Source organism: Corythoichthys intestinalis, chromosome 9, assembly GCF_030265065.1.
Source record: "Corythoichthys intestinalis isolate RoL2023-P3 chromosome 9, ASM3026506v1, whole genome shotgun sequence".
In the NCBI taxonomy this organism is placed as follows: Eukaryota; Metazoa; Chordata; class Actinopteri; order Syngnathiformes; family Syngnathidae; genus Corythoichthys; species Corythoichthys intestinalis.
Genome location: NC_080403.1, coordinates 322,230 through 344,190, shown reverse-complemented (window position 1 = coordinate 344,190; position 21,961 = coordinate 322,230). Strand labels below are relative to the sequence as shown.

Below are 21,961 nucleotides of genomic sequence, written 5' to 3'. Positions count from 1 at the left end.
TTCTAGTAGCAATAGTACGACTTACATCTCGTAGTGACTCAGGGTTGGCAACCCAAACTGTTGAAAGAGCCATATTTGACCCCCCCCCCCCCCCCAAAAAAAAAAAACAAACAAACTGATAAAGTATGTCTGGAGCAGCAAAAAATTAAAAGCCTTGTACAAGCCTTATAATTATCAGTACTAGCTATATTAGCCTACTATAAAAATGACTTAAGTTGGCTAGAAATACATAATTAGCCTTCATGATTAAATGTTTATTTTCCCTGCAGTGGATCCTATAGCGCACCACGTGACTACTCTGTTGTACGATGACACCACAAGTTTAACTTCATTACAATATTAATGAGTTGAAAGACTGTTTGTATCATGTTTGTCCTCCTAGAAATCCTATTAAAACAAAAAATATATTTCCCTCCCCCATCTTTTTCCATTAAAAAAAAAAAAAAAAAAAAAAAGCTCCGAAGCAGCACTAAAGAGCCGCATGCGGCCCAAGAGCCGCGGGTTTCAGACCGCCGTCGTAGCCCTCCTTTTTCCTTTTTATTTGACCCTCATAAGTACTACATTACCACAACAATAACAGTCCTTCTGTCAACTGACCCATTTACAGGACTGGGGGAATTCTAATGGCCGTGTAAAGAGTTTTTCTTGATTCGGTGAGAAGGTGAATAGTTTTTTCCCCGTTGTTCGTGAACTAAATTTCCACACGAACGCACATCGAGGTACCATTAACTTAGCAAGGAGAGGTATGAGAGTCATTTTTCGAGTGTCCCAGAGCTCGCGAAATTGGGGGGGGGGGGGGCGCATTTATCCAACTTTCGTCAGCCGTAATTGTCTGAAGTTGGCGCGTCGGTGTTGTGCCGAAAAATAGCCACTCAACGCGAAATGTCCCCCCGACGGGAGCGGCCACACATCACTCGTACAAACAGCCTTTTCTTACCAATCGATGGACACGGAAACGACGTTCTTGTCCCGTGAATATGTATCATTTTACTCTGCTTGAACTAATAAATACTTTACTGTGACCAACGCTCTGAAAATAGAGCAAGGCTTTATTTTGGGCCCCGCCTCTCCGCGCAGTTCAATCATAGTTTGCTTTCCGTCCAAGACGGCCGTCCACCGCTCACTTTCACCGAAAAGTCCGATCCAAACTATTGTAATGCCCCGGATATGGGGAAGAAGGAGAGAAGTCTGTATTTGCTTACCCACTTGATTGTGGTAACAACAACAAACGAGACTGTGGCGGGCCGCCACAGTCTCGTTCATTGGTGGGAAACACTGAGTAAGTATTTAGTCAACCACTAATTGTGCAAGTTCTCCTATTTGAAAAGATTAGAAAGGCCTGTAATTGTCAACATGGGTAGACCTCAACCATGAGAGACAGAATGTGGGGAAAAAAAACAGAAAATCAAATAGTTTGATTTTTAAAGAATTTATTTCCAAATTAGAGTGGAAAATAAGTATTTGGTCACCTACAAAGAAGCAAGATTTCTGGCTGTCAGAGGTCCAACTTCTTTTAACGAGGTCTAACGAGGCTCCACTCGTTACCTGTATTAATGGCACCTGTTTTAACTCATTATCGGTATAAAAGACACCTGTCCACAACTTCAGTCAGTCACACTCCAAACTCCACTATGGCCAAGACCAAAGAGCTGTCGAAGGACAACAGAGACAAAATTGAAGACCTGCACCAGGCTGGGAAGACTGAATCTGCAATAGGTAAAACGCTTGGTGTAAAGAAATCAACTGTGGGAGCAATTATTAGAAAATGGAAGCCATACAAGACCACTGATAATCTCCCTCGATCTGGGGCTCCATGCAAGATCTCACCCCGTGGCGTCAAAATGATAACAAGAACGGTTAGCAAAAATCTCTGTACCACACGGGGGGACCTAGTGAATGCCCTTCAGAGACCTTGGACCACAGTAACAAAGGCTACTATCAGTAACACAATAGTAACCAGGGACTCAAATCCTGCACTGCCTGACGTGTCCCCCTGCTGAAGCCAGTACACGTCCAGGCCGGTCTGCGGTTCACTAGAGAGCATTTGGATGATCCAGAACAGGACTGGGAGAATGTGTTATTATCAGATGAAACCAAAATAGAACTTTTTGGTAGAAACACAGGTTGTCGTGTTTGGAGGAGAAAGAATACTGAATTGATTCCTAAGAACACCATACCCACTGTGAAGCATGGGGGTGGAAACATCATGCTTTGGGGCTGTTTTTCTGCAAAGGGACCAGGACTACTGATCTGTGTAAAGGAAAGAATGAATGGGGCCATGTATCGAGAGATTTTGAGTGAAAATCTCCTTCCATCAGCAAGGGCATTGAAGATGAGACGTGGCTGGGTCTTTCAGCATGACAATGATCCCAAACACACAGCCAGGGCAACAAAGGAGTAGGCATGTGCCGGTATGAGATTTTGACGGTACGATAACCGTGAGCAAAAATACCGCGGTTTCACAGTATCACGGTATTGCAATTATAGCTCCAAAATTTTGAGAAAGAAAAAGGGGGGAAAAATTTTTTTCCCGTTGAATAGGATTTTTTTTCAGAACATATTTGAAAATTGGAACATGAATATAATGTGAAAATAAATAAACAAAAAATAACAAATATTTTATATAAAATTAAAATAAATAGAACCTAGACTATACCCACAGCCACAACTCAAGTTGCTCAATATTAGAGCAAGAACGAAATAATTGCTATAAAAAAGTAAAAAAAAACTTCTAAATAAAATTAAAAATATATACTGTATGACTTTTTTTGAGGGGGAGAAGCTCAAGTGAAGTTTCGCCATTTTCAGCCACTGTGTCAACTCTAGTCTACATGATGTCATGCCTTTGTGTTAAAAATAACAAATAATTCATAAGTTAATAAGTTAGTTAAAAATGTATGTTAGTTTTATAAGTTACCGTAATTTCCCGAATATAATGCGCACTTTTTTCCCCCCAAAATCAACTTGTAAAATCATGGTGCGCATTATAAACGGGTACATGGATGGAGACAGAAATATATATATATATTATATATATATATATATATATATAAACCTTTTTTTTTTTTTTTTATTGACACGGCCACGTTGTGTTGAAGAAACGTATGCGGCGACCCGTTGCCGACCATTACGGTACGTGACGTCACCATTTTGTTTCGGTAATACTTCACTCGAATTGGCCGAATGATTTCATCTGTTTTAAATTCTGCTTTTTCTACTCTTCATAAAGCACGGAATTTAGTTTCTTGAACTCATTTGAGTCAACGTTTATTGCAGCTCCGCAACTCTGACCATAATGTAAGCACATAGACTTCCTGTGTCCGTCAACTATAACTGTCCCTCAGGAAACTCAATCCCAAATAACAATAATTCCTATTACTGTCGTGGTCATAGCGATGAGCTCCCACGGATTTCCGACTTACGTTCTCACTTTCATTTTACCGTATCAATCCATGGAAGAAACATTTATTCATCATGATGAAACGAGCAAGTTATACAGCAGCCTTTAAAAGAAAAGTCACATCTGTTTTGTTTTCTCCTAGATTCTGGTAAGCTGGAGAAGTTGTCAAATCGTATTATTACCTCAAATATTGTCAGTTTATGGTAATGTTTTGAACTACCAATATGCTATGCTTGTGCTGTGTTTCACCAGTCAGTAAAATGACATTTCTGTATCTGTACACGAGCTCTGTTTTCTTGTATTCTTCTATTTATTGGTGCTAAAATTAGGGTGTGCGTTATAAACGGGTACAATATTTTTCCCTAGATTTTACAAGTAAATTTGGAGTGCGCATTATACACGGGTGCGCCTTATATTCGGGAAATTACGGTAGTTAAAATGTAAATATTGTTGAGGAAAGGTTTCATCTAAAAAAAAAAAAAAAGTGAGGAGTGAGACCTCCTTTCTCAATTAGCGATCTTTGATGCGATCCTTTTTCTTTCCCCCCTTCATTCAAGCTTGTTTCTCACTCAGCGGCTGTGAGACATAAAACCTCGACAAAGTTGCTCTCCCAGCTTAGCCTAGGCTAACATTCGTCTTTGTAAGTTTTAGTTAGTTTGTATATTGAATTTGAAAGGAAAATGTGTGTTTTGTTTTTGGCGAACTTTATAATGGTGCTACTGCTATCCTGTTGAACCTAATCACACGTGGAAAAATACAATTGTACAACGATTTAAATGTATTCATTTGTACATTTCACCACGATTTGAGAGCTCAGTAAATTGAAGAAAAGTACGCGTTTTTGGGTTTGCTGGCTGTTTAGCAGAATAGCGTCACTGACACACGGGGGAAGGGTGAGCGCTGCCGCACCAAGCCACTTCGGCTGCATTTTGGCACATGAAAAATACCGTACTAAGGTATGACGGAAAATTTTAGTGGTTTTGAAACCGCGACGTTTTCACACCACGGTAAACCGTGAAACCGGTAACCGGCACATGTCTACAAAGGAGTGGCTTCGTAAGAAGCATTTCAAGGTCCTGGAGTGGCCTAGCCAGTGTCCAGATCTCAGCCCCATAGAAAATCTGAGGAGGGTGTAGGGCTGGGCGATATGGCCTTAAGCACGTATGACTGTAAATTGAGCAGATTTACCTCGATAACGATAAATGATGATAAATTCGCCCAAGCGGACTGTTATATAATTTGAAAATCTGAATCAATCCATGAAATACAGATTAACCGTTTCTCGTTGATTTATATACCAACTTTCAATTTTATTTAACAATTGTACATGCAGACTAAACATTAAGTGTATAAAAATTTACTGTAAATAATAAGAATTCAAGTATGAACATTTATAACAGCTTGTATGGCTTGAATAATGTACATTGTCAAAATCAATATGCCTGTGCAAACATGTCATTGTAACACAAATGACTTGTAGCTTGAACAGTACACTTCAAAAAGACAACTTATTGTTAATGGCTGCTGTGACATAATTACTCGACACGAGTGTTTACTTCAAGGTTTCAGGTTTTTTTTTCGCTAGTGCATTTTTTTAATACATGCAAGCACACATGAACCCCCACACAGACACACACACACATAAAAGCTATATTGATCTTTTGCAAATGAAACATTTAAGATTTTATGATGGGAGTAATGACATAGAATTAAGCAAATACAGAATAATGGCTGGGGCCATTAAACGGTCATATTATAATTTTCACTGTTGGATTGTACTTTATGCTAAATGCTTTACCATCACAAAAGTTATCAGAGAAATCACACACAGACAGATACAAAATAACGCGACATACTAATTGCTAGATGCAGTCCGTGCCCAATCTAATCATTAAGTTCAGCCGTTTCGACAAGGTTAGAGCTGCTATCAGACTCCATCACGTTTGTAGCGTTATCCGCTAGTGTTAGTCACTAGAGTTAGCCTGTGGCCTGGCTACCAGTAGAAAGCACTGAAAGCACCCTCTCCGGAAATCGTGAGAACAAGGGAGGACAGCGGGTGAAAGCCCGTCTGGATGCCGCCAAGAGTCTACTTAATGTCAGGTGAAAGTTTGGCGAAACTTCCTTAAGCCGCACTCCATCACGTTTACTTGTAGCGTTAGCCGCTAGCGTTAGCCTACTGGGCTTCTGTTTGTTTGGCATCCTGATAACCACGTGACTCCATATGTAAGCACACTGACTGCTTTCTTAAAGGGGAATGAACATAGCCGAACAACACAGCGTCAAAGCGGGATGAAAAGACTATATTTTCTTTTATTAAGTTACCGGATTTACCGATATGGTCAAAATTTGGAAATTCAGGTTTCGTTGCCTGCGTAGGAACTAAGGGTGTAACGGTACATGTATTTGTAATGAACCGCTTCGGTACGTGGTGCTCGGTTCGGAACGGAGGCGTACCGAACGAGTTTCTGACATAATGTAACCTTTACTTTTCGAGGCTGTGAGTCGATCGGGTTACAGTTTCTTTGTAGATTATATTTACTCTGTCTTCTCTACTATAATGAGGACCAACAAGGTAGGACAGTATAACCCAGAAATGTCAACAGCGCGACAACGTGGCCGGCGCGAGAACGCAGTGAAACGCGGGCGTTAAAGTCAATAGGCCAATGCACACCAGTCGCAGTGTGGCCGTGTGTTAGACACGTCCCAGAAGCGGCTCAACACGACGCAGGCGAAAAGAACAGAGTTTATTATTTGACGCGAGACACTACCGGTAGCTAGGATCGGGCAGACCGGAAGTCACTCGTTTAAAAATACGGTGGATCCGGTCGATTTTCAAACAAATATGCAATCGTAACCTACTTTTTGAGTCCATCAGATCTCTTGAGTGGTAGATCGGGGTTGATTTACTGCTGTCTTCTCTGCTATAATAATAATAATAACCAACACGGCCCTGTGCTCAATACAAAACCCTCCTACCACAACAAAACAAGTAGGAACTAATATTCACATAGGAACTAAAGTTATACAACATAAAATATACAATATAAATGAATAGTACATCACATTTGTAAAATATAAACACATAATAAAATAAATAATAGCCCATTTAAATAAAATAAATTGAAATGAGCTGAAACACCTGTAATTAAATAATAAGAATTAGGGCTGTCCCAAACGACTAATTTCCTCCCGATTAGTCAGCCGACTATTTTTACGATTAGTCGACTAATCTAATAAATGTTTTTTTTTTTTTTTTACTACTTTAATGAAATTTTTGTTGAAGCTTATTAATTCACATAAAACATTTTGGAACACCTACATTCTTTATTAACGTATAAATAACATAAATCAATATGATAAATAATAATAAATCAATAATAAATCACAAACAATGAGGTCAAATGATGCTGGCATTAACTAGTGCAAAAAAAAAAATGTAAACGGAAACACTGAGACTTCACCTCTTTAAACAGGAGTCAAAACAATTCTTACTCTTTTTGTGGTATGTCATTGTCTATATTGTTCTAAATGTTAAAATGAATTTCAGTGTCCCGGACAACCATTTTCAGAATACTTTGTGTGAGTTCAGATGCTTTTTCTGGTGTGCATTCTGCATTTTGGGGCGAGGGGAAAAACTGTTCAACTTTTGTTTGTTTTAACCTGAAAATAGATAAAGTAGAGGGCACACTGAAATATTACCACAACTATTTTGAATGAGAGGCACAAATACTCACAGTAACAAAAATGAAATATATAGATTTTATAGTATACTATTATATGTACATACACAATGATACTTTATAATATAAAGTGACTGACATTAGTGCAGTCATACATTACAGTAAGCAGGCCAGTGTTGTTTCCATATATATTATGTATACACAGGATGTATGTAATATTTTCCCCAAGTGGGAGCTTCCATGATCCTAATAAATTTAATAATAATAATTAAAAAAAATATCTATACACATTAATTATTTTATTAAATAAAAATGCACGTTGATACGACGCTCATAAAGGTAACCTCCATTTTAAAAAATCGTTAGAAAGTTGTATGGACTTACAATCCGCTAGCTTGTTGTTTCTTGTTGTCTTGGAAAAATTGGGTGACGGCGCTTCAAGTGTTCGTTCATAGCTGACGTGCTACCGTGGTATACGAGCTCAGCTTAGCAAAGAGTACACACAGTGGCACCCTCCATATTTTCCTTGAAATTATTCCAGGCTCTGGCTATTCTGGTCCGCTTTCTTGGCTTTATGCCACTTTCATGTGTCACCAATTCTGCCCTTTTTGGTAATTGGCGGTGTTTTCAACTCCTCGCCATAATGAGGAGTGAACCGGCGATTCACTTGGCTCGTTGTCGTTGGTTCGGCCCATGTCCTCCTCAGGAAGGCGGAGGCGTTCATAAAAACACCGAGAGGCGTCGGATGGCTCTTTATCGATACTTTTATTGTCCAAACCAAAAATGCAGGGGCTGCAGCCACTGAAGGCTCCGCGCTACCCACGCACTTTCCAAACTCACCAATCTCACTCCCTCTCTTTCGCTCTCTCTCTCTCGCTTGCCTACTTTCTTCCTCTTTGTTCAGTCTGACAATGCCGGTCACGTTGAAATAACAGCGGCCCCCTTGGGGGTGTTAGTAACAACCGCTTGCATTGCGAGCGCCCGCCATTCTAAACTTTGTCCGCATGTAATTTTTTAAAAAACCGTCAATACCCGTCGACGGTATGTTTTGCCCGTCGCCGCATTTACGTCATCGATGACGTCGACAACGTCGACTAGTCGGGACAGCTCTAATAAGAATAATACACAGATCCTGCTTACACAATTAAATGTATTAATTTCTGTGTGGCGCTTTAACTTGAGAAAATCCACCAATAAAGCTTTTGAAAACGGTTCATAAGGGGGGGGAAATGATTCATTGAGGCATCCTAAAATACATGTTAAAATCTTTGTCATTGGGATTGCTTTTCTCTTTAGCACAGGACTTTTTTCTTACAGAAAGAAAGCTGACCAATACGTGGGGTCTGAAATTGTTGTTGGATTATCTTTTAAATTCCCGCTACTTTTTGAGCAGAATTCTAGCTTTGTATAGGCTAATGTTCCTATTGTTGAAAGCACAAAGGTGTGTGATAAACAACTAGCACATTTATATTTTGCATTTTGTTTTCTTACTGTACCGAAAATGAACCAAACCGTGACCTCAAAACAGAGGTACGTACCGAACCGAGATTTTTGTGTACCGTTTCACCCCCAGTAGGAACGGAACTCGTTCGTAACCCAGGGACTACCTGTATACAATTCAGTTATTTATTTAAAAAAAAAAATATATATATACACAGTGCTACCTCGACATACGATTGCTTCAACACACGAGCTTTTCGATATCAGACATAAAATTTGACTCGCCATTTGTTTCTACATCCGACGTCATGCTCGAAATACGACGACATGACAGTTCCGCAGACAAACGCACGGCGGATTTTCTTGTGAGAGAAATCAACACAGGTTTCAAAAAGGTCACCATTACCATTGAAATGATGATGTAAATTATAGAAAAATATGAACGTGGGGTACGCATTCGTAAACTGGCTCAACAATACACTTCCACGGTCCTCCTCCGACCACTGTTCGCCAGTCATTATAGATTAAGGCAGTGCTTCTCAATTATTTTCTGTTACGCCCCCCCCAAGGAAGACGTAAATGTTTCGCGCCCCCCCCCCCAACTCTCTGCCGCCACTGTAAATAGTATCATTCGTCTATACTACTATTATAAGTACGCCTCAGCCTAACATTGTGTACTTTTTTTTCTATTAAAGAAAAAAAGTAACATAGATCAACTTATAATAAAGTATAACTTTTTTAACATTGTGTTGCTTGTAACAGAAAAGACTTAACGCGCATCAATTTGCCTGAAGTTAAAAAAAAAAAAAGAAAGTCACATCCAAACTGTAAAAATACACTCAAGGTACATTTTTGACCATTTGATACTGAAAAATAAAATGTAATAAAATCAGTAAATAATAACAAATTCAAATTGATTAGAAACATTTACTCTTCAGGACAACATGCCAAAAAATTTCACCGAAAAAAAAAACAAAACTGAATAGAAGGGGGGGGGGAAAAGTCTTTGGACAGAAGGAAAGTTTTTATTTTCACTGATTCACCACAGTGCTCACTGGTTTACTGATATAACACTGACAAAGCGGGACGATTGTGACAATTGGCAATATTCGGCACATTTTCGCTGAAAAACAATCAAGCGGCTTATCAATGAGATTGAGGTCTAGTGTCTTTAAGTGGCGTCTTAACTGATTTGGCTTCTCCGCTATAATCATTTTTAGACTCAGTAAACAGTGGTCTTTCCTCATTTCCCACTATATTAAAAGTCAAAGGCAAACGGCCCGAAAAAAGCGCATTCTCGGCGGCCGAGGGAGAACCGTAGGTGAGGGCGGTGGTCGTGACGATCCCAAGCCGAAAACGGCACTTCTCGGCCGGACACGTGAGAACCGAAGAAGACAGTGGGTCGCTGCGTGAGTCCAGCTCTGCATGAGTCTCTTCCGTGTGCTCTTGCTTACTTCAAAAATACTGAACGCACTTTGAAAATGAGAGCGCCACTGCCACCCACGGAGTGGATGTGCAAGTACACTTTATTCTAGTACGGCAAAAAAAAAAGCATGTTCACCGAGGTCACTCGCGCCCCCCCTGGCATCGCTCTGCGCCCCCCTGGGGGAGCGCGCCCCACCATTTGAGAAGTACTGGATTAAGGTTACAATTATTGTTGTGGTAACATCACCAAAGAAATCGCCAGCTTCGTTAGGTTTTTATCATTTATTTCAGAACTTATCCAACACAAAATGCCTAGTGTCCCCCGCAGTTGACGGTGTTCTCAAAAAAACATTGAAAGCGAAAGTAAACTCTCGCCCGCACCGCTATTTATTTGTCACGTCAGTCACGCAGTGCGTTCAGGTACAGAAAAAAATGTCCGCCACATTAGAACCCGATTCGTTACATTATTACAGGATTTATTATTATTATTCCGATTTTTATTCATAATTTATTTGTTTTGCTATGTGTAATTGCCATTTGTAACAGTACCAGCAGTATTTATTAAAGGGATCCACGGATAGAAAGACTTGTAGTTCTTAAAGTGATCCTCGATCTTTAAGACAAGTAATTCTTAAAAGATAAATGTTCGTATGAGTTAGGGGTGCACGATATCCATTTTGTGAAACCGATATCCATAACTTCCTGCTCCTCAAAGCCGACATCGATAACCGATAATAAATATATAATTTTTTAAATGTATAAACTGAGTTTTTGAACACCTGTAGGTTTAAAAAAAATAGTGGCGGATTCAACATAGATTTGCCTTAGATTGCATCAGATTTTTCATAATGACACGAACAAAACAGTGCGTTTCACTTCTGCACTGCCCGACAGCCAGCTAAGAATGAATGCACTTTCATAAACCACAAGGCTTGGTCTTTTCTTGCTTTTATGGGAAGACACTCGTCTTAATATTGTGAAAGTACAACAGAAAAATACACATATTCAATACTCAGTATACAACAAACTGCACAATACACTGATATACACAACTATTATATTTATAGCATAGCACACTAGCTTGAGCTACTAAGGCATTGACTGGCTTCTAAAAAACAACTTATGAAGTTCTGTACATATGATCCTTCACCACAGAAGTATATTTTGCACATCCATATGTAACAGTAAAAATAAATTGCTTACATATATTTCCAAGGCGGAAACGTAACAGAAAGCACTCACGACTGTCAATGCTACCGCTAGACACCGCAATGTGTAAGGGATTGAACCAAACTACTATAACAAAAAATAGCTGCATTGAATTATTCTGACCAGCAGGTGGGAGCAATGCCCCGCAAATGGTCAACTGATTTCCCATACTATTGTGTAAACTGCAAAGCCAGAACAGTACATATTATCGGTCCTATTATAAACGTTATTGGATTTATTGTGATGATGTCATAATTCCTATTATTGAACCGATCATTATCAGACCAGTAATTACCATGCATCAGTAGTATGAGTTATAATAATTTGATATTAAAACCTCTCTTAATGTTTTTGTTTAAATAAAAAAAGTTGTCGTAGTGCGTTACGTCACCGGGCCCGTTGCCAAAATTCCAGCGTGTCACTCGTTAGCTTTCCCAACATGTCGTCGGTTCTGCTCTTCCTATTTGAACCAGATCTCAAAAGTGAACAGCAGGACAGCACTGTCGGTCGTTCACAAGACGAGCAGCAGGGTAAAATGCGGTGCAGCAAATACCTCATAAGACAAAAGTTGGGCAAAACTGGTGATGCACTCGCGGCAAGTGCCTCTCAATGACAACGGAGCTAGGGAGTGTATGCTGTTGGGAACTCCGGTTGGGAGCGAGCGAGTGTATGCCCTTGGGAACTCCAGTTTTAGTTAGCAGATATTCAAGGTAAGCTATTGCGTTTTCAAACTTATCCCAATATAATTATGTAGATTGTTAGCATCCACAGCTGCCGTGTGCTTTACATACAGTACAGGCCAAAGAGCACACTTTGTCATTTCTGCATTTTTTTACTTTCATGATTATTGAAATTATAAACTCTCACTGAAGGTAATAAAACTATGAATCCACACGTGTGATAGTCAGGATCGGAGTCGTGTCGTGGCTGACTGTCCTCATTAAATTCGTCATTTGACTGGAACAACATTGTAACGCGTGGTAGGTAGGATGCATGTATAAAAGTACCAAAAAGGGGAGAAGCTTCCACTTATGCACATTTATTCACAAAAAATAATATTTCCACCTTGACCACTCGTCACTCGGGAGCTCAGCGGTACGTAAACACGCGTTCCCAGACGAACTCCGATATAAAAGTAAGGTCCATGTCAGAGTCACTGCCGTCACTGTAGCGTGCCATAGTGCTTTAATTATTTGGTATGATTTGGGGAAACCTCCCACTAAGAATAGTCAACCAAAAAAAATGGCAATAGTAATCCAAATCTGCGTTTTTTTCACTCACTCGAAGATCCAGGAATTAGACGTATCCCATGGCAATGTTGCAGCCGTGATCAGGCCGTCGAGTCCACAAAATAGACTGATCCGAAATGCCGCTGTGGGACCGACAAATCCAGAAAATAGATCCGAAACCCATTTTGCAGCCGCGGTGGGACCGTCGGATCCAGAAAATAGACGGATCCCTCACTTGACTGAGGATCCAGGAAAAATGTTTGGGAACCAGTTGTAACGCGTGGTGGGTAGGAGACATGCATACAGGGACCAAAAAGGGGGAGAAGCTTCCACTTTTGCACATTTATTCACTAAAAATAATTTTCCGCCTTGACCACTCACCTCACTCCCCTTGTTTCCATTTGACTGGAAATTGCATCCAAAAGCAGCACATCGTGGCATTTTACTAAGCGAGTTTAGGCAACAATACGCAATTGTTGTACACGCTACACATTTGGAAACATCCCATTTAAGTCATCACTGCGAGCCCGCAAAACATGGCGCCAACCATCGGTCAAAATATGTACTAAATATTGTAAAATATTGCCATTGATTTAATATTTTGTGTTTCTAACAACATATTTTAGTACAAGAGAACAATTGTGGTTTATTAGAGCCTACATGTATTTAAGGTAGAGGATCCCTTTAAAAGATAAATGTTAGTACAAGTTATTATAATTTGATATTAAAACCCCTCTTGATTTCGTTTTTATGCAATTTGTAAAATTATTTTAACTAGTAGCTCGCCATTGTCGTTGACGTTGCAGGGCGGTGACGTCAAAGACTGCCAGAATTCCACCTGTCACGCTTAAAAAATACAAACAAACAAAAAATCTTTGTCACTTGTCACTCTTTAATTATGTAAGGTAGAGATTTAAATACGCCACAAGGTGTCAATGGCGAGTTTTACATTAATTAGGGCTCAAGCCAATGAGTGCGTTTATTCCCTTGACTGACGCTGTAGTTTCTTTAATTCACAGTGGGAGAGAGAAAGGAGAGTGGACACAGGCATTCAGATTCGTAGCTCGGACCGCGCCGTTTATTGGCATAAGCTTCGAGAACTCTTTCACAACACACATAAGTATCATATACTGAAAATACTACAAAACTAATACTCATATCTCTCAAAAAATGTCACCAAGAAGAAAAGTGCTTCAATCTGTATTACTGAGGCCCTATTCTCACACAGTTAACACAACAATGCAAAGAGAACTGTGGTCTGTACTACGAAGGCGGTTTTCTGGCTTAGCAGGGTAACTTTGAGAGTAACTTCATCACGTGCAGCAAAATTTATCGGCTAAGCGGGACTACGAAAGGTGGATATGTTGAAACCTGGGAATGTTGCCATGGCAAAACACGCCACACAGCAAACCTGGTTGTCTCAGAGGTAGATCTTGCTTAACTCCAGGATTCCTATTAACCACACTCTATTTAAACAGCACTCCTCCGCGAACGTGTCCTCTTGACAATGACATTCAATCCCAAAAAAAGTTTCTTCAATCATCCATACAGAGTCCGCTGACGTACCCAGAGGATGTTCTGCATGAAAGATAGATTTTCAGCTGAGGGAATTCGTTACCTGTGGCAGCTGATCGAGGCGGACATCACTAATGTAACCCGCCGAAGTCAGGCCCTCACAACCACGCAGATTGTGTGCCTGTCCTTGCACTATTTTGCCAGCAGACAATATATGTATTCCATCAGTGATTCTGAATATCTGAGTAAGAACACTGTATGCCGTGCGATTCGGAGCGGGGTATGGAAACTCTTCAAATTGACTGCTGAATACAGACATACAGAAACCTGTGTCTGCTTCGCTGAATGTAGAGTAAACGAATGTGGCGCTTTGCTCTCATACGAGAAATATATTTAACGAACTTTTCCAGCGTTATTTCGTTGTGTAAATGCATTTATAATGATCATAAAAATATGTGGACTATTTAAACATTGAGAAAACTTGCGTTTTATTTCTGCCAACTTGAAGAGATTGAAATAAATGTGAAATCCACTGATAGAACAGTCACACAAATATAAAAGAAAACGTTTATTGAATATGCATCTTACAGCCTTGTTTAACTGTGAGAATTCGTTACAAAAGACTGGCTTTAATTTATTATCATTACGCACAAGCGTTGTCAAAAATGTGATCACACAAAAACGCAACCACGCATCGCATCTCCGCATTTCCTTCTTCTCCTGAGTCCTCACAAATATAACATAAAATTTCGGGGGGTGGGGGGGGGTGGTTCAGGCTCCGGCCTGCAAATCAACTTAATTGATCGGGCTCGGGCCGGGTCGGGCTGGATTTTATTTAGGCCCAATCTAACCTCTACTCTGAAGATGTTCAAAGGACATACATATTCATGCATTCAATGCGACTAAACATACAATAATCCTGCTTCATGTGGGGATGCACGATAAATTATATCTTAGTTAACGTACCAAATCTTATTTTATTGTCCTGACAGCAGGCTTTATTTCTTTTCATGTACATAAGTAAACCGGCATATTGATGCATTCACAAATCATACGATCTGTAATTAGCTGCCAACAGACCAGTCGCGCTCTACTGAAGCGGTGTTGGATTTCACGGTACGGGTGGATTTTAATTCCCCATAACTCCGCATGATTATCGAGTATTCCTCCTCCGTGAAGTAAGGTACCGTGCCATCATCACAAGTAGTGTTTGACTCTGATCTCTGCCCCCTTTTATGTGAACGCGCAGTAACTCTGACTGGGTTGACACAGGTTCGACTAATCAACCTCATAATCAGCGTCGTAGCACCAATTGACCACAAACGAGATAACCAGGTTTTGTCAACTCCGGTTACCCGCTGGTAAGCAGGATTACTTCTGGGGAGGTCGAACTCTGTTCGTAATATAGGCCACTGGCATTGACAATCAAAATAGATGCGCAAAATACACATAAAACTTAAGCAAAGTTGGTCAAACTATATTTAAACGTTTTAGCAATTCCTTTAGCTCAACAAATACACTGTATGGCAATATTTAGTCACACAAACTATGATGCTGGGAGCCATTTTCAGGAGTCTTGTGAAGACAACGCTCAAATGAACGTAAATCACAATGGACCCGCACTAAACAGGAAACTACGGCGTCAGTCGAGGGACAAAACACACTGATTGGCTTGATGTCTTATTAATGTGAAACTTGCTATTGACACCTTGTGGTGTATTTAAATCACTACCTTAAATAGTTAGAGTGACTGTGAAGTACGGCAGCATGGCCCGGCGACGTCAACAACAATGGCGAGCTACTAGTTAATTTTTTGATTTATAATTTTACAAAATGTATTAAAACCAAAACATTATCTCATCTTTTAAGAACCACATGTCTGGTGGTTCCCTTTAAGGATTTAGTGTAGGGTTTTGGGCTGTGGAACGAATTAATGGAATTATAATGTATTCTTAAGGGAAAATCCTGCTCGACATACAACCATTTCGACTTACAAACAAGGTCCTGAGATGAACTAACTTCTTATGTAGAGGTACCACTGTATAATTTCCTATTAAAGCGCTTTGCTGAAGCGTAGTTGCTCCCAGCTGGATTAAATGCCGACTGGCAGAGGAAGTGTGGAAGTCGCAGAAAAAAATGTGACAAAACAAGGAATATTTTGTGTAATAAAAGTATACTAAATCACAGCAGATGCACATGTATGCATTTAATTACTACTTTATTTGTATATTGTTTGCTTGATTAAGGAGGGCCAGTTGCTAATTTCCATTATTGTCGACTCCTGCAATTAGGGCTGCATGATGTTGTCAAAATAACTATCTCAGCGGGGTTGTACTGGGCCTGCAGACGTTAAACCAAATTTTATCATAATTGGTAGGGGTTGAGGTTAAAAATTCTTTGTTTTGGTTCAATATGATAAGGAATGACCGAATTGCAAAATTAGTGATTGCTGTTTATGTATCTTTTTTTTTTTTTTTTTTTTTTTTTTTTTTAAATTAATGCCCCCCTTCTCCATTCTTGATTTCAGCGAAGACTCTGAGGACAAACTCTCCAAATCCAAAAATGATTCTGCAGGTAAGCTTAGCAAAGCTTTGCTTGGATATTTTTAAGGCGCCGTCACTGGGAGAGCAGTACATTAGTTGACATGTTTTTACAGATGACTTTGGTAGTGATGAGGAAGACAACGACTTTGGCGAGGAAGAAGAAGAAGATGGAGGAAGTGACTATGAAGAAACAAAGGTTAAAAAAGGAAAGAAACCCAAAATTGAGAAGTCTGGCAGACGGACACCCAAAAGAAAGCGGACCACAGGTAATGTTTTTTGTCAAAATGGGATAAAAACATTTAAAGCGTTGCTTTTCTGTATGAACTCTATTTGGGCTCAATGCGCTGGCAGGCATTCCCCCCCCCCCCCCCCCAACCCTGACTTGTTGTGCTCCAATCAGGGCTTTATGCTATCCACAGGCTTTAAAGATGTTTTGTTTAGCTGTGACAAACTTGAGCTGATAAAGGGACCATACGGGATTCTTAGAGTTAATTTAAAATACTTTTCTAATCCATGCATGATTCACCAATGCCCTGATGAGTACACAGAGCCCTGACATTTTAACTGAGGTGCCCCAAAAATCGCTTTTTCTTACCTTCAATAGAAAGAGTTCGGTCGACCACTTTGGGCGAACATGCGCTGATTTACAGAACCTCCACCTGGTCGCCGTTTGGTATAAACACTTTTCCAATCCACTTGAAAGTGCTACTAACAGTTATTATGTTTCTGGTGCTGATCTGATGGGCCAAACACTTGTTGCTTTTGTTCGTGCTCGTACAAGCATGCACGCCATGCACTAACTGCAGTTGTGCTTTATGCAAGAAGTGGTAGTCGCGGGTAAAAAAAAGTGACATGCCATATTGTTCCTTTAAGGCACTAAATTTGCATATAATTTGTTAAAATATACACATGCAGGTATTTTTCTCAATCATGATATGTTCGATATCAAGTAACTAGTTCAAGTTGCGATTTCCATCTTATTTATTTTGTTTGATGACTGACATTCCTGTTCTTGTTTTTTTATGTGTGTGTAATTTCACAGATTGCAGTGATGATGATAAAGATGTAAGTCGAAAACGAACAGTACGTCAGGCAGCCTCCAAGGCAGTGTCAAAACAAAGGGAGATCCTTCTGGGTGATGGTGGCAGTGAGGATGAAGAGCAAGAAGAGCAAGGGGAAACCTTCCTTGATCGTATGTACCTTGTTTTGGACATGTGCTACAACTAGGGTTGTAATGGTACACACAAGTCACGATGCAGTACGTACCTCAGTACGGGGGTAACAGTACAACAGGAAACTTTTTTTTTTTTTAAATACATTTTTGAAAGTTCGTTCAATTGGCTAAAACTAAAAAGCAGCTGTTATTAAAGTGCAAAATAAATAGAAGAAAACTAGACATTCACCGATATATGTACACTGCTGGCCAAAATTATGGGCACACCTGCAATTCTGTCAGATAATGCTCAATTTCTCCCAAAAATGATTGCAATTACAACTGCTTTGGTAGTAATATCTTCATTTATTCTGCTTGCAATGAAAAAACACAAAAGAGAATGAAAAAATTTAAATCATTATCATTTTACACAAAACTACAAAAAATGGGGTGGACAAAAGTGTTGGCACCCTCAGCCTAATACTTGGTAGCACACCTTTCAGACAAAATAACGAGGAACAACCGCTTCCGGTATCCATCAATAAGTTTCTTACAATGCTCTGCTCGAATTTTAGACCATTTTTCTTTGGCCAACTGCTCCAGGTCTCTGAGATTTGAAGGGTGCCATTTTCAGATCTCTCCACAGGTGTTCGATGGGATTCAGGTCTGGACTCATTGCTGGCCACTTTAGAAGTATCCAGTGCTTTCTTTCAAGCCATTTTCTAGTGCTTTTTGAAGTGTGTTCTCGGTCATTGCCCTGCTTGGAGACCCATGACCTCTGAGCGAGACCCAGCTTTCTCACACTGAGCCCTACATTATGCTGCAAAATTTGTTGATAGTCTTCAGACTTCATAATGCCACGCACATGGTCAAGCAGTCCAGTGCCAGGTGAAGCAAAGCAACCCCAAAACATCAGGGAACCTCCGCCATGTTTGACTATGGGGACCGTGTTCTTTTCTTTGAAGGCCTCGTTTTTTTCCCTTATAAACTCTGTTGATGCCTTTTCCCAAAAATCTACGTTTGTCTCATCTGACCAGAGAAAAATTCTTCCAAAACGTTTTTGGCTTTCTCGGGTAAGTTTTGGCAAACTCCAGCCTGGCTTTTTTTTTATTTCTCTAGGTCAGAAGTGGGGTCTTCCTTGGTATCCTACCATAGAGTTCCTTTTCATTCAATACAGACGGATAGTACGGGTAGACACTGTTGAATAGACTAGAATAGCCCTTTATTGTCATTATATGGTTGCACAATGAAATTGTGAAGCATATCCCTTTATGGTGCAGGAAAAGTAAAAAAAAAAATTCGAAAGTGGTTCGAAAGAATAAAGTATAAAATATAAATAGATATAAAATATGTATGAGGTAGTCCTATGTTCAGGCAGTGCAAATAATTGAAGTAGCAGCAGTTGACAGTGAAGGCATTGAATATTGCAGATTAATATTGCACATAAATAAGTATTGCACATAGAATATGTGTGAATAGAAGTTAAGTTGCAGACGTTGACAGTGAGGCATTGAATATTACACTTAGTAAGTATTGCAGATAGTATATTGCATGTAAATGAATATTGGACATTGGGTGATGTGGTGTTGTACCCTCGGACTGCGGGACAGCTTGAACTTGTTTAGATTTTAGTAGAGGTTCTTTATCCACCATCGGCACAATCTTTCATTGAAATATCTCATCAATTTTTCTTTCCGTCCACATCTAGGGATAGTGTCATGGGCTTTACACTTATTGATGATACTGCGTATGGTAGACACAGGAACATTCAGGTCTTTGGAGATGGACTTGTAGCCTTGAGATTGCCCATGCCTCCTCACAATTTTGCTTCTCAAGTTGTCAGACAGTTCTTTGGTCTTTCTTTCTTTTCTTCATGCTCAATGTGGTACACACAAAGACACAGGACAGAGGTTGAGTCTACTTTCATCCATTTTAACTGGCTGCAAGTGTGATTTAGTTGTTGCCACCACCTGGTATGTACCACAGGTAAGTAACAATTGCTGTTAATTACACAAATTAGAGAAGCATCATGATTTTTCAAAGAGTGGCAATACTTTTGTCTGGCCCATTTTTGGAGTTTTGTGTAAAATGATAATGATTTAATCTTTCCCCCCATTCTCTTTTGTGTTTTTTCATTGCAAGCAAAGTCAATGACGATAATACTACCAAAGCATTTGTAATTGTAGTCATTTTCTGGGAAAAATTGAGCATTATCTGACAGAATTGCAAGGGTACCAATACTTTTGGCCAGCACTGTACATGTATGTATATACAGTATATGCACTGTTCTTACTGAGTGTGTATAATCATAAAAAGAAGTGGCGCATTCATTGGTTTGGTAGCACTAGACCGAATTAATCCTTTAAAGTGATCCTCGATGTTTAAGACAAGTAATTCTTAAAAGATAAATATTAGTATCAGTTATAATAATTTGATATTAAAACCCCTCTTAATGTTTTCGTTTTAATAAAATTTGTAAAATTATTTTAAGTGATAGGTCGCCATTCTTGTTACGTCGCAGTGCGTGACGTCACCGGGCCGAACTTCCAGCGTGTCACTCTTAGCTACCCCAACATGTCGTCGGTTCTGCCCTTCCAATTTGAACCAGATCGGAAAAATGAAGAGCAAGACAGCACTGTCGGTCGTTCACAAGGCGAGCAGCATAGGCAAAATGAGAACAGGGAATACAGTACCTTATAAGAGAAGAATTGGGCAAAACTGGTGATGTACTCGCTGCAAGTGTGTCTCAATGATAACGGAGCAGAGAATGTATGCTGTTAAGAACTCCAGTTTTTGTTGGCAGATCTTCAAGGTAAGATATTGCGTTTTCAAACTTATCCCAGTATAATTATGTAGATTGTTAGTGTCCAGAGCTGTCGTATGCTTTATATACAGTACAAGCCAACAGTTTGACGGGAACAAATCCTGGAATCAAGTGTAATCCATGTCTTGTACATTGTAACGCGTGGTAGGTAGGATACGTGCATAAAAGTACCAAAAAGGGGAGAAGCTTCCACTTCTGCACATTTATTCACACAAAAAATATTTTCACCTTGACCACTCGTGACTCGGGAGCTCAGCAGTACGCACACACGTGTTGCCAGACGAACTCCAACGTAAAAGTAAGGTCCATGTCAGAGTCACTGTCACTGTAGCGTGCCATAGTGCTTTAATTATTTGGTATGATTTGGGGAAAACTCCCACGAAGAATAGTCAACAAAAAAGATGGCAATAGTAATCAAAATCCGCGTTTTTTTCACTCACTCGAAGGTCCAGGAATTAGACTGATCTCATGGCAATGTTGCAACCGCGATCAGGCCGTCAAATCCACAAAATAGACTGATCCCAAAAGCCGCTGTGGGACTGACGAATCCAGAAACTAGACAGATCCGAAAGCAATATTGCAGCCGCGGTGGGACCGTCAGATCCAGAAATTAAACTGATCCCTTACTTGACTGAGGATCCAGGAAAAATGTTCGGGCGCCAGTTGTAACGCGTGGTAGGTACCGTAATTTCCCGGATATAAGGCGCACCCGTGTATAATGAGCACCCCAAATTTACTTGTAAAATCTAGGGAAAATTATTGTACCCGTTTATAACGCGCACCCTAATTTTAGCACCAATAAATAGAAGAATACAAGAAAACAGAGCTTGTGTACAGATACACAGATGTCATTTTACTGACTGGTGAAACACAGCACAAGCATAGCGCATTCGTAGTTCAAAACATTAACGTGAACTGAAAATATTTACGGTAATAATATGATTTGACAACTTCTCCAACTTACCAGAATCTAGGAGAAAACAAAACAGATGTGACTTTTCTTATAAAGGCTGCTGTATAACTTGGCCGTTTCCTCATGATGAATAAATGTTTCTTCCATGGATTGATACGGTAAAATGAAAGTGAGAACGTAAGTCGGAAACCCGTGAGAGCTCATAGCTGTCAACACGACAGTAACCAAAGGAACTATTGTTATTTGGATTTGAGTTTCCCGAGGGACCGATATAGTTGACGGACACAGGAAGTGTGTGTCCTTACATTTGTTAAGGTCCGAATTGCGGAGCTGCAATAAACGTCGACTCAAATGAGTTCAAGAAACTAAATTCTGTGCTTTATGAAGAGTGAAAAAAGCAGAATTTAACACAGACGAAATCATTCGGCCGATTAGAGTGAAGTATTACTGAAACAAAACGGTGACGTCACGTACCGTAATGGTCGACAACGGGTCGCCGCATACGTTTCTTCAACACAACGTGGCCGTGTCAATGAAAAAAAATCGGTTTATATATATATATATGTAATACATATATATTTCTGTCTCCATCCATGTACCCGTTTATAATGCGCACCATGAGTTTACCAG

The 21,961-nt window shown here is 39.8% G+C and overlaps 1 protein-coding gene across 1 annotated transcript in view; it reads left to right on the top strand.

Annotated features, from left to right (window-relative positions):
• The window catches only part of nucks1a (nuclear casein kinase and cyclin-dependent kinase substrate 1a), an 84,151-nt gene that overhangs the window by 38,614 nt on the left and 23,576 nt on the right, over positions 1 to 21,961 (top strand). Inside the window, exons 4-6 of the mRNA XM_057846948.1 lie at positions 16,426 to 16,472; positions 16,555 to 16,707; positions 17,484 to 17,633. Coding sequence (XP_057702931.1) covers positions 16,426 to 16,472; positions 16,555 to 16,707; positions 17,484 to 17,633 — 350 coding nt within the window. The remainder of the gene's footprint in view (positions 1 to 16,425; positions 16,473 to 16,554; positions 16,708 to 17,483; positions 17,634 to 21,961) is intronic.